This window comes from Macrobrachium rosenbergii, chromosome 52 (assembly GCF_040412425.1).
Source record: "Macrobrachium rosenbergii isolate ZJJX-2024 chromosome 52, ASM4041242v1, whole genome shotgun sequence".
NCBI classification, from domain to species: Eukaryota; Metazoa; Arthropoda; class Malacostraca; order Decapoda; family Palaemonidae; genus Macrobrachium; species Macrobrachium rosenbergii.
Window position 1 is genome coordinate 22933202 of NC_089792.1, and position 14094 is coordinate 22947295.

General features: G+C 38.2%; 1 protein-coding gene and 1 long non-coding RNA gene across 2 annotated transcripts in view; both read left to right on the forward strand.

The window, feature by feature from the left end:
* LOC136833753 (uncharacterized) overlaps positions 1-14094 on the forward strand; it is a 104787-nt gene that overhangs the window by 28858 nt on the left and 61835 nt on the right. The gene's annotated exons all lie outside the window — the stretch shown is intronic.
* LOC136833827 (DNA topoisomerase 3-alpha-like) overlaps positions 4010-14094 on the forward strand; it is a 43034-nt gene continuing 32949 nt past the window's right edge. The window contains exon 1 of the mRNA XM_067096126.1: positions 4010-4271. Coding sequence (XP_066952227.1) covers positions 4010-4271 — 262 coding nt within the window. The remainder of the gene's footprint in view (positions 4272-14094) is intronic.

A 14094-nucleotide genomic window follows, 5' to 3' on the forward strand; every position in this document is an offset into this window, starting at 1 on the left:
GATAATTGTTGAACGGGCATTATTTCTCATTATAATTATTGTTTCTACCTTTTCTTGGCAGCCATATAGCCCCCATATTTAAAGGTAAACTGTACTGGGAAGCTACAGAAACATAATATTCACAAGAAATAGTATGGAAGAGCTTTACCATATTGCTAGAAGCAAATACATGCCATTCTAGTGAAAAATTAGCCAAAATCTGTCGATACTGGCCGCCATCTTGGAATTTGGCCGCCATATTAAATTTTGCGTGGCCAGCGCCCTTTTCTGATAGAGGGAACTTTAAAGAGCACTTTGTGCAAAATTTCATGCTTGTTTCACTATCTGAACGATTCTTATGAAATATGCAATTATCTGCTGCACTATGTGACTGGCCACCGTTCCAACAGTTCCACTGATTGAACCGTTGGCTTTGACGTCACTTTACTGTCCATCCGGTGGTTCTAGGGTCCTAAATCTTATACAAAAGAATGAGATATTTTTTTTCTCTGCCTGCCTTTGGCTGCGTCCACACGATCGAGCTTTGTTCGACGAACTTCGTTCGGTGTGACGTCAGAAGCGGAGAAACAGCGGGCAAATGCAGAACTCTGCCCGCTTCTGACGTCACACCGGACAAAGTTCGGCGAACAAAGCTCGATCGTGTGGACGCAGCCTTTGTTTTAAGAGTAATAGCGGCTACAAGGGATACTCCTTATGGCACATAGGAAAGGGTGACACACAGAATCTACAATAACTTTAACTTGATTGATTGATTTCCGGCTTTTGGCCGCCTTAATCTGGTGACGTCATCTCTGATAATGATATACAGTACAACTCTTATGACAAGGCTTGTATATACACTTTCTCATTTATACATTTGTATATTTATATATGTACGAATTTTGTCACGTGCATCAGATCAGTTTTTTTTATATTCCTAAACCTTGAGCTACAATGTCGCTTAATATAAAATTCACTCAACCTCGGACCAAAAACTGAAGGGGAACTCAGAAGTGATAAATGATCCGTCACCAGGTAGATGTTGGATTATAGTAAGACATCATATATATATATATATATATATATATATATATATATATATATATATATATATATATATATATATATATATATATATATATATTTTTTTTTATAAATATTACCTCTGTTCGCCCTCGTAACATTTGTTTGCAATAATATCAGCCTGATCAAGACAGGGACAAGCCGTTGTCCGCATTAGGAGCGTCTTCATTTCAAACTTCAACGTCCGTTGGAGAAAGGAATAGGTAGCATTTAGGCATTTAACCCCATAGGAGAAATTTCCATATTCAACTTTACGATAGGTGGTGCTAAAGTCCTTTTTCCTTTCTACCTGTCTCTCTTGGCGAATGTTTTTAACAGAGCGTAGATGCCTGAGGGAACGAATGCATCCCTGTTTGACCCAGGCCGGTCAGCGAACGGGAGAGAGAATCAAGCTTTCGGGGAGACAACACGTCCTGTTGGCCTCTCTGCCCTTTTGTCTATTATTTTATTAGTGAATGGTGAAGTACGAAATAATACCCGGAACTTCCGATCGTCCATTGTATGCGCAACACACTTCGTCCTAAGGTAAAGTCTGTGTTTTGTTCAAAACTTCATCCATTCTTTTATCCTCTTTTCTGTATTTCCCAATCTTTCTTTGTTTCATTCTCCAGCCACTACTTAAGGTAATCGCTTGATTACGAAGTCTAGATTAAGTCAAATTATTATATTGTTAGCGTTAGCTGAATTGTCCCAGTAAGTCTCGGGGATTTAGGCAAGCAAGTAATTTTTAATACTCTGGTATTCGTTATGCCTAGCGCTCACTGTTTGGGGAGAACCGTTGTGTTTTTTTTGTATTTAGCTACCATCTTAACAAGTAGAGATTTTTCTGCTACCCGCAGTTGGTGACGTATCATAAAGTCTTTATTCTGAATCATTCTTTTGTTGGAAGGGTTAATTACCCCTTAACTGGCGACCTTGATTAATTAACATCTGTCTTTGAGGTTAACTCTTGGCTTCAAGAGACAGGTTACGTAGTATTCTTGGAGCCTGCAGGGCTGTGCACCCATGTAAATTAACTAATAACTCGATCAGCCACACACACGTAACATTATGACCTTGCCAGGATCTAAAGTAAATTTTAGAGAAAGAATCAGGAGAAAAGGAAATTAATTACATTAATTCCAAAGATAAAAGTCAGATATTGAATTCCATTTTACTCTTCCAAACAAGGAGCCAGGCATAATAATAAACAATAAGAAGTATAGTGAGAATTAGCGTAGGTAGGCAAGGGTGCATCGAAAGCATAGCGAGTCATAATTTATAACGTTGTGAGAAAGGGCATTTTTACCTCGTTCGCATTCGAGTTAAGCCGTTCAGTAACGAACTTAAGACTGAATCCATAGAGCCATGCCCATGCCATGTACGCTAAAGTAATTTAGTAATCGCATCGGCAATTCCGATCGTTATTGTTTTCATATAGCGGGAATCATTGAAAACACTGTGTCAGTTAAATAGCGAACGAACGGAAATAGTAATTTTACCATAAGATACATTTTTCAGTAACGTAAATTTGGTCCCATCCGAACCACACAAATCCATTTCATTGTCCCGTCTAAATCAGTCCTTAAACGGACGTTTTAGCCGTGGAAAATACGATAACAAAAGACAAAAACTTGTTTGGTAATTTCGTTTTCCATCCTTAACGTAAAACACTATGCATGATTGGTATATTTAGAGTAAAATAAATCTGGATACCTGCATTTGTTTCGTTCGTTGTTTAGAATTTTGCTAAAAAGAAAAATACTCACAAGACTGTTGTTTTGAAATTGTTTGAACTAGAGGACTGGCCATTTTAAGTCTTCACGCCAGAGCTTGTTTTTGAAATTTAGGCCTAATGGGACTTGGCCGCCATCTTAAGACCTTGTTATTGTGACCCGACTCTGCCTCCAGCCACTTTTGGGTCTACTTTTTTTTGGTGTAGTAGACCCACCTCGCAATATCTTAGCTAGACAGACTTCGGTAGACAAAACCAAGATATAATTTAGTCAGGGAAAGATAAGCCTTAGCTAGGATTAATACAATAACAAGTTCCTATACAAATACCTGATGCCAAAAAACCATATAAAAAGAATTTTAAATTTTACGCTAAAATCTTGTGACGTCACATCGGCTTCTTTGAGGGTTAGATAGCCCGCTTCAGGAAGCAAAGACGACGCGGTCCGCATTTTATTTAGAACCATGCCATTAAACGCAATTATAAAATCTTGCTTAATATGAAGTCTCAAGAACGCAAGAAATAAGCTGATTGAAAATCTCTCTCTCTCTCTCTCTCTCTCTCTCTCTCTTCATTCAAGTAAGCCGCCTTCTCCCTCTCTCTCTCCTTCATTTAAGTAGTCGTAGTGATAACCTTTCGAGTGTACGCGGACCCGCCTAAAGAAAAGACGGTGATACAGAAATTAAATTACTGGGTAAAGAAATACTTGTCCCACAAAACAGATGAGGACAAGTTGCTTTTTACAGTGATAATTGTTACGACTGAGGCCTGGCGCCTCTACCCATATAAATTGAGGCACCTCTGAAAGAAGAGCGGGTTAGCTGGGACCAGCACTAAAGTACTCCTTTAGAAAAAAAAAAATTACTTTATTTCATTAGTGCTAATAATTTGCTGCACTGGTCATCAAATTGAATTGCTTACTTTCTCTCTTTCTCTCTTCTCTTCTTCCTCTCTTACGTTCTCTTCTCTCATTCACTGTTACACTCTGCAGTGGGGTACAGTGCCTTCTTCCTATATAGCCTGTTGGGTTTCAGTAGAGGGTCTCCTAGAATTACACTGGCACCAGCAGTGCCACCAAGCAAGATATAAGAAAATAACAAATAAAACCAAACAGGGAACACAGAAGAGAAATGCTTGGATCTCACCTGCATCAGTGCCTAGACAGCTGAGTGCCACTGCAGAGCTCTGCACACGGCACACCTGTCTGGCTAGTGCCACCTTTAGGTGGGTGTCATGTCACTGAAGCACATTCTGCCGCTCAAGAGCCATCACCGACTGAAGAGATTTTTTCATCAGGAACCATGGCAGCAGAAAGAGTTGATAAAATTTGGTTGGGACAGCGGCAGGTCTCACCGGCCTCGGAACTTACCACCCGGGTCAAGGAGCAAGTGGACGAATTGGCTAAGCGAGAAGGAAGACAGACTCGAGCAGAGGAAGTATGAGAAGAACAGAGTAGCAGCAGTTGAGCGAGAAAGTAGTGAGGCCGAGCAGAGAGGTATGAAGAAGAACTAAGGGCGTATGAAGCGAGCAGAGGCAACCAGAAGAGGAAAGAGAAGAAAGAAAGACAGCATGAGCTAGCCTGCAATGAAAAGTGAGCTAGCCTTCAAGGAGAAAGAACTCGAGTTGAAAGAAAGGAAAATGGGAGAATGCCGAAGCCATGGCCAGACAGCAAGCTCAGTCTCATCCAGCCGCATCAACTATTTTGATAATTGCTCCCTTGTCCGCGATCGAGATCGCAGCCAGAAGCACGGCCGAGGATCGAGGCCTTCGACCACAGCAACAGCGGAGACGGAGCAGCCTACGCCGCTATAGCGGATGAAAGCCAGCAACGCTCACACCCGCCAGCGAAGTCGGCCCCGATCGGGCATAAACACGTAACCGTTCGCAGCTGGTCGACCCCGCACGACGCCTGAGGATCTGGCCCCAATTACGCCAGAAGACCCACAACGTGCCTGGGCCCTTGCCGTATATCTTCTTAACGATAAACAGTCCCCCATCACTCTGGGAAAGCTGTCGACGGCCGATCTCGTGGGAACTTTATTCGCCCTGCTATTCAGTATAAGAGAATAGTACAGCAGTATATACAAAATAGATTAGACAGATCATGTAGACATAATGCATATGCCCCTTCAACCTTAGGGTCTTTAATCCAAACAAAAGAACACACATATATGTATTTATATTTCCCTTTACAACATTAGGGCTCTCTAATCAAACAAAGAGAAATGCTTATCAATAGTATTAATAAGATATAGTCCACCGCAACAATACATGGACATAAAATAACTGGGATTAAATACAGCAGAACAAATCAAAATAATAATAATATGTACACATTTACCTTGCCCTTTATATCAGGGTCTTTAATCCAAATCAGCGGAGTAAATTAACCCTTAAACGCAGAGCCTCTATTTACAAAAACGTCTCCCATATGCCGGCGCGTCGTGAGTTAGCGCCAAAGCGGAAAAAAAGTTTTTCAAAAAAATCACAGCACGCTTAGTTTTTAAGATTAAGAGTTCATTTTTGGCTCATTTTTGTCATTGCCAGAAGTTTAGTATGCAACCATCAGAAATGGAAAAAATATCATTATCATATATAAATATTGAAATATATGACAGCACAAAAAAAATTTTTCATATATAATTTTATACAAATCGCGCTGTGAGCAAAACGGTTAAAGCTAACGGGCTATTTTGTTTTTCTTTGTATTGTACACTAAATTGCGATGATTTTGGTATATAACAAATTGTAAAACGATCAAAGCAACACAGAGAAAATATTATCACAAAATGATGCATGAATTAAGTAACGCCCAGACGTAAAAAAATGTTTTTTCAAAAATTCACCATAAATCGAAATATTGTGCTAGAGACTTCCCGTTTGTTGAAAAATGAAGCTAATTGATTGAATATTACTAGACTGTAAGTGTTTTAGCTTACAATTGCAGTTTCCGACCATTTCGGTCGAGTTAAAGTTGACCGAAAAGTCGAATTTTTCTATTTATCGTGATTTATATGAAAATATTTCAAAACTGATAAAAGCTACAACCATGAGTTATTTTCTGTTGTATTTTACATGAAATTGCACACATTTCCATATATAAAACTTTATGTAACGACTAATATAAAACGAAGCAAACATTATGACAACATGACGAAAGAATTTCTGGCGCGGACGTAAGGAAAAAGTTTTTTTTCAAAATTCACCATAAATTGAAATATTGTGCTAGAGACTTCCAATTTGTTGGAAAATGAAGGTAAATGATTGAATATTACTAGAATGTAAGAGTTGTAGCTTACAATTGCGTTTTTACCATTTCGGTCAAGTCAAAGTTGACCAAAGGTTGAAATTTTGGCAGTTATCGTGGTTTATATGAAAATATTTCCAAACTGATAAAAGCTACAACCATGGGTTGTATTTTGCTGTATTTTACATGAAATTGCACATTTTCATATATAAAACTTTATGTAACGGCTAATATAGAACAGTGCAAAAATTACGACAAAATGACAAATGAATTTCTGAAATTTTTCGCAGAGTTACTGCGCTGGGTGTAAGAAAAAGTTTTTTCAAAAATTCACCATAAATCGAAATATTGTGCTAGAGACTTCCAATTTGTTGTAAAATGAAGGTACATGATTGAATATTACTAGAATGTAAGAGTTTTAGCTTACAATTGCGTTTTTTCGACCATTTCGGTCGAGTCAAAGTTGACCGAAGGTTGAAATTTTTATAGTCGACGACGGTGTCGTCCACTTGGCACCCAACAGACAATTTTAGTCGACGTATGATACATCCAGTAGGCGTTTAAGGGTTAATCAATAGAATAACATATACCCACAGTATCAATTTTCCCTTACACCAACACCAGTACTGCTGGCCATGAAACAAAACTCAGACCTTATTTAACGACAGTTTGTCCAGAAGATCAATAAAATACTCTATACTTAAGTGCGTATGAGATCCACTGACAATGTGTAAACAGAAGACACTGAATTAGTATTCTTCGCACTTAAATAAGGATTTTTATAAGTGGGAGAAGTCACCTATTCACACAAATAGCTCAATAGCAGACTAAAAAACAAAAATAAATAAATAGAAGTAAAAAAATATTATCACCAATTTGTTTCACAAATATAAATCAGTCTCTCTTTATACAAAACCCTATTTCAACACAACCCATTACTTTTTCTTTTGATTTTCACACCCATTACATTCCCTCTTCTTTTCCCTTATTGTACTTAAAAAAACAACTACCACAACCTTATTGCATTCTAACCCCGTCTCTAAGGACCTTTGAGGAGTCTGTCATGGCTAAACTCAGTGAACAAGCTCTCCTTGGAAAAGGGGAACCCTGGAAGCAAAGGACCTGAGAGTTTCTTTTTCCTAAACCAAAGAAGGTTTGCTGTGATTTGGAGCCATATAAATCTCCAGTCACCCCTAAAGGGTTTTCTCAAAAACAGAAGGGACAACAGTAGCAAAAGCATTCCTTTGGAAGCATTCAAAGATGCTATTACCAGGGAAAAGGAAAAGCAACTCCTGTAATCCCTATCAAAGGTTAAGGAAGAGGTGGAGCCCAATAGGAGTTGTATGGTTGTTGGTCGGCTTCTATAGCATCATATGCAATGAAAGTCCTTCCTTTGGGGACACAGTATTATCTTCAATAGGCTAGGTGGAAATGGTCTCATTCTCCCCCCTTTAAAGAGGTAAAACCAGACCCCCTCTTTTGAAGAATACGTGCAGAAGGCCCTTTTAAAGGGAGCCATAGAGAAACGCGTATATTCGCTACCAAGCACATTTCTTCAGTGGCCCCAAGAAGGATTCCTCCAAATAGAGGGTGATTGTTGACCTGTCAAAATTAAACAAACGCATTGTTTGCCACAAGTTTGAAATGACTACTGTTGCCCAGGTACGTTCAGTCATTCCACAAGGGACCTGGACAGTTTCTATAGATCTGAAAGATGCATTCTGGCACTTCCTTATCGCTGTTCCCTTCGGTCCCTTCCTAGAGTTCCGGATAGGGAAGGAAACGTACAGATTCAGAGTCATGCCATTTTGGCTAAACATGGCCCCAAGAATTTTTACAAAATCAGCAGTGGTAGTTGTTTGAGAACTCAGGAAAGAAGGAATTCAATTGGTAGCCTACCTAAACAACTGGTTAATATGGGGCCCCAGCAGAAAAGAGGGCTTATGAAACCAAGAGTGGTAGTCAACAGACTCCAGCTGAAAGGTTTTCAAATAAATTGGAACAAATCCCACCTTACGCCCAGCAAACATTTTCACTGGCTGGGACTTTGCTGGGGTACCCTTCATGGCCAGTTTTCTCTTCCCACCAATACTCAAAACAGAATCAGAAAGGACCTGAAAAGGTTCATTGCACAGCCCAGCATTTGGAACATCAGTTGGAACGTATGATGGGCCCATTACAAATTTTGGCTATCGCATGCAAGAAAAAAAGATTAACGATCGGCTTCAGTTAATGAATCAAAAAGTTGGAAAGATACTCTGGCCTTTTAGCTCATGGGCCCTTTGCTTCTCCTCATCTCTTTCCTTTTTCCTCCTGGGCGTCATTCTCTTTTCTTTCTCGTTCTTCCAGGCTTCTTTCTCCTCCTTCCTCGTTCTTCCCAGGCTTCTTTCTCTGCTCTTTCTCGGTCTTCCCTGGCTTCCTTTTCCTCTCTCTCCTTGTTGGCAGCTTCAGTCCTCTCCTGGACCCTATCCAGCAGGTCTTTTCCCGTCAGTCCTAACCCCCTTTCCAATGCCTGAGAACAGTTTGAAATCCTTGAAATCCTCGGCCTGCATGGTGCCAAAGTCCTGGGGCTCTGTTTAGAAAAAAGGGCTCAACTTGGCTGTGGCTTTTGGCTTCAAGTGTTGTTCCGTAGAATGTAGGGTTTGTTTGTGAGAAACAACTTATGTCTTGTTCCTTAGTTCTCAGGCTTTGTTTTTGATGAACGATGTAGGTCTTGTGCTGTAGAACTTAGCCTTTGTTTGTGATGAACTATTTAGGGTTCCGTAGAACTAAGGGTGTGTTCATGATGAACGATTCAAGTTTGTTTGGTAGAACTCAAGGGGTTGTTTGTGATGAACAATTGGATTTCCATTCCAGAGAACTCAAGGCTTTGTTTGTGATGAATGATTCAATTTTGTTCCGTAGGACTGAAGGTTTTGTTCGTGATGAACAATTCCATTTTTTTCTGTAGAACTCAAGGGTTTGTTCATGATGAATGGTTCAATTTTGTGTGGAAGAACTCAAGGTTTTGTTCATGATGAATGGTTCAGTTCTGTTCCCTAAACTCAAGGGTTTTGTTCGTGGTGAACGATTCAATTTGGTTCTGGAGAACTCAAAGTTTTATTCGTGGTGAACGATTTTAGGGTGTGTTCCAGAGAACTCAAGATTTTGTTTGTGATGAACAATTTTATTTTGTTCCAGAGAACTCAAGGTTTTTGTTTGTGATGAATGGTTCAGTTTTTTGTTCCATAGAATTCAAGGTTTTGTTCGTGATGAACAATTTTTGTTCGTGATGAATGATTTTCTTTTTGTTCCGGAGAACTCAAGGCTTGTGCATAATGATTGATTTATATTTGGTCCGGAGAACTCGGGGTTTGTTCGTGATGAACGATTCAACTTTTGTAGAACTCAAGGTTTTGTTTGTGGTGAACGATTCAGTTTTGTACCGTAGAACTCAGGGTTTGTTGGATAATGCACAGTGTAGTTAAAAAAATTAAAAATTAATAATGTAAGCCTTACAAGAGGGTTTGGTTTGGTGAGAAATGCTTTGGAACTGGTGTGGAGAAATGGAAGGCTTATGCAGGCATTTAGTTACATGAGATTTCCCTTTAGATAAACGGGGAGCATGTAGCTTCCAAGGATACACAATTACATGCGTGAATGAGACAATTTAGCTGGCTTCTCAGCTAAGTATAAATGCATCAAATGTGATGAGGAATAGTGTGTTTGAGACACGGAATATTTAATGCAGTAGAATATGACAAGTACAAAATCTTGAATCTACCATGCACGAGGCAAAGTTATATTTGCTTAGATCACATACCCAAAAGAAATTAATTTTACTCTATATGGACCTGACTAGCACATGATCACAAGGGTCGTGTGTTTACTTTACTTGTTGCATGAGTGTTTTGACAGGCAAGGGTTTTGTTAAGGCAGTGACCGAGAAACGTGTTTCATCACCCAACCATCTGGGCTGAGTCCCACGCCTAAAAGATGTGGGACAGAGACGAACAATTTTGAAATTCGCTCTCCCGCCGCCTACTGCTTGCGTTTTTTTATTTATGAATGAAAGATTCGCTGGTTCTCACGGACTTATGACTTGTACTAAAGGGAAATGAAATTTACACGTGTGCTTCACTTGCGCTCATGGTATTAATGATCACAGAGAACAATTCATTCATGTGAAAAATTTCTGGGCTCACGTGGCCCTGAATGAAATGAGTTACAGGAATGCTAAATTTTCTCAAAGGACGATTTTGGGAATTTTGGAAATGTTACTATCGCAGGCTAACATGTGATAGTAACAAAAGCTTCTGTTTTGGGTGATTAACACTCTCTTCTCTGTGAGCTATTCGTGGAGCGATAGCAACAAAAGCGTCTGTTTCAGGTGACTAACACTCTCTTCTCTGCAAGCTATTCGTGGAGCATGCACGTCTTGTAACTGATCCCTAACAGCCTCTACAGTAACGATTATGGTAGCACCTAACATGTAAGATAAAATAACATTGTATTTATGCTGTGGAAACCTGTTCACTTGTGCTTGTAATACAGGGTTTATGCTAAAAATGTTCATTTCTTTGTCTTGTATCCAGCTTTAGCAAAGTATGTAGCTGATAGCTGCAAGCGTTGCGGGCTTGCAATGATTCTGCACCTTGCAGGCTACAAGAATTCAAGCAAGGGTTGCCTATATAGGTTTTCACTCAGGTAAAAATACATGAACGAAATCTAAGCTGAAGGCTTTTTACTTCAGCAGGGAAAGTTGCAGATAAACACTTTACTTGAAATAGCCTACCGAACTTGTGGCCTACCAAACTAAGTGTCAGGTACAAGAGAAAAGGGGTTGCCTTTTTTGTTTTTAGTTTACAGTAAACCCCCAGTATTTGCGGGGGATAGGTACCATGACCCCCGGCGAATAGCTAAAATCCGCGAATACTTGACACCCCCCAAAAAATGCTTATAATTGCATATTTAAACAGGTCAGACACCAAACTACCCGTAAAAACGTTTATAACTGCTATTTAATGGTTCAGACACCAAATTTATACCGTAAACTATCATTCTACACCAAATACTGTATACCTTAAACTATCATCCTAAAAGATTTTAATGTAGGGTAAATGATCAGGGTTGAGACACATGGGTGGCAGAATTTTCACTTTTCACTCGATATTTGATTGGAGAAATAACCAAAAAATTAATACTTTAAGAAAATCTTTCAAAAGATTGAAGCATCATTAACAAATGAGCTACAGGAAACTGCCATACAAACTAAAATAAGCATGTGAAGTCTTTGTAAGATAGGTGTTGAAGGCAATTTTGAATCCAAAATGGCATCCCCCCAAATACTCAGACAAAATTGATTGGCGATTGGACACTTCCTTCCCAGTGCTCATTTAACGGTGTACAGACACTAATTGCGTATATATGTAATGTTTATAGATATTACTCAAGATTTTAGTTGTAATCAGCACGATAAAACAACATTTTGTTGACTATACTAGTGAAAATATGAGACGTGGAATTCCCGTCTGTCATTTGGTTGAACTGAAATGCATTTTTACCTTTAATCCATGGTTTTATCCTTACTGACATCACAAATAAAGCTCCACAGCACTTATTTGATTGTAATTATGCACATTCTGTTCTTAATTCACTCAAAATACCACTTAAAATATGTGAGAATGTTTGTTTACAGTACTTCACTTCATCAAAGTAGTGAAACTGTGGCGGGAACAATTTTCCAGCCTTTTGAACATCTGGCTGCCACAAATATCCGAGAGCCGTCGATGCATCAGTGAACTGTTTACGATAAAAATATAGTATTTTGTTGTTATGAATTTTCATTTATTTAAGTCCATATTACTATGTACAGGCAGTCCCGGTTTACAACGGTTCCGCCACTTCTGACGTTCGAGGTTCTGACGCTTTTCAAATATATTCATCAGAAATTATTTCCTGGCTTACGACGCATGTTCGGGGTTACGACGTTGACGCCGATCCGACGGAAGAAATATGGCCCCAAAACGGCAGAATAATCATAATTTGAAGGTTTTTGATGTAAAACTCAATAATAATGCAGTTTACATCGTTTTCAATGCACCCAGAGCATTAAAAGTAAGGTTTTAAATGATTTTTGACGATTTTCGACGATTTTCCGGCTTACGACGATTTTATTTGACAAGAACGGAACCCCCGTTAAACCGAGGACTGCCTGTATACTTCTGAGATATGTAATGTATGTACATATAGTGTTACCACTTTGGCAAATATGCAAGAAAGTTGAATGTGACAATTTATCTAGAACTGGTACGAGAGTCAAGATGCCATGACGTCAAAATACAGGACTGAAATAAAGGTTTTAAAGCCAAATGTAATGTTCAAAGCAAAAGCGTTGATATTTGTCTCAGGAATCTGGTTTGCTCCAACAACAAATATTTTCAAATGAATTATAATGAACACGTAATACATTTACTCAATTTATAATCTTATTCTGGTGTTTAGCTACTTAGTTATTTAAATATCTAGTGCTCTGGTATCCCGAAAATTGGCTAGTTCCCCGTCCAATCTCCAAAGGCGCCAGCATTTACCAATGATGTCAAGGAAATGGTCCCAGCATCTGCGGTACAAATATTTTGTAGATTTAACACAGGAAATGGGAAGTTTGTTTACACAAGTGAATCGGCCAGTTATCGAGATGGTGTCACTCATCCACTTTTAAAATGTTTTAAGTAAAAGTTTCAAGAGCGTCATGGCCGGTAAGTTAGCACCACGCACAGCTAAATCTTAACGAACCTCTGTTTAATTGGAAATATGCCATTATTTCGTAATTTAGGAGAAAACTGTTACTTGATAGGAACATAGAGGTCTCAACGTGTTGTGTAGCGGGGGCACAAGTCTCAGTGATGCTGATGGGGGCGCGTTCAAATGCATTTTCTGGAAGTGTCCAAACAGTGGAGGAATGTCGCAGTGTCTCAAGCTGCAAGTGTTTACCCTAATTTTAAAGTCATATTACAACATTAACCTTAAAAATCTGTTGTACAGCTAAGTGTGAAAGCTAAACTCAAGTCCCCCTACATTCAGTTAGAATCATTTTCTCTCATAGAGTATTGAGGGTGTCCCATTTTCTTTTTACAGAACAGGGGAAACACTAGAATTCACACATTCAGTACTGTATATGCTTAAATGCATTAAAAATACATTTTATGATATTTTGCTGTTTTACTTTAACATTAATACTGTATCTGAAAATTATTAAATGATGTTTTTATCATAAAAAATTTATTTACTCATGACAATAACATCAAAATACACTACATTTAATTAGAGCCATTCTCCCTCATAGAGTATTGAGGCTGTCCCATTTTCTTTTTACAGAGCAGGGGAAAACCTAGAATACACAACTTCGGTACAGTAGAGTATGTACTTGAATACATATAAAATAAAATACAATTTAGGATATTATGTTGTGTTTAATATTAATATCTGAAAATTAGTAAATCATGTTTTTATCATAAAAAATGTGTTTAGTCATGAAAATAACATCAAAATACACTAATTAGCAAATATCTCTTGACGAAAAAGTCTACAAAATTGGCGAATTTTTGCGAATAATTTGGGGATAAATTCCACAGAAAAATCCTTGAATTGGTGAAGCTACGAATTGCAAGACCACAAATAGTGGGAGTTGACTGTACTTACGGGGTCTATTTTGTTACAAATGCGGTATGGGAAAATAAGGCATAAAATTTTCAGTTTAAAGTGTGATGGTTGTTGTTTATAAGAATATTAAGTGTTAACCACTTTGCAGTATTGCTGATGTTGGGTGAGGAAGGGTAGGGATTTGCCCTTGCACACCCTAGATTTTTTTACTCACCATTATCCGGATTTCAGCATTATCCGATGGGCTCCTGGCTCTATTAATTTGGATGATTGAGGGATTAGCCATTTCCTCTTAATATATATATGTATATATATATATATATATATATATATATATATATATATATATGTATATATATATATATATATATATATATATATATATATATATATATTATATATATATATATATATATATATATATATTATA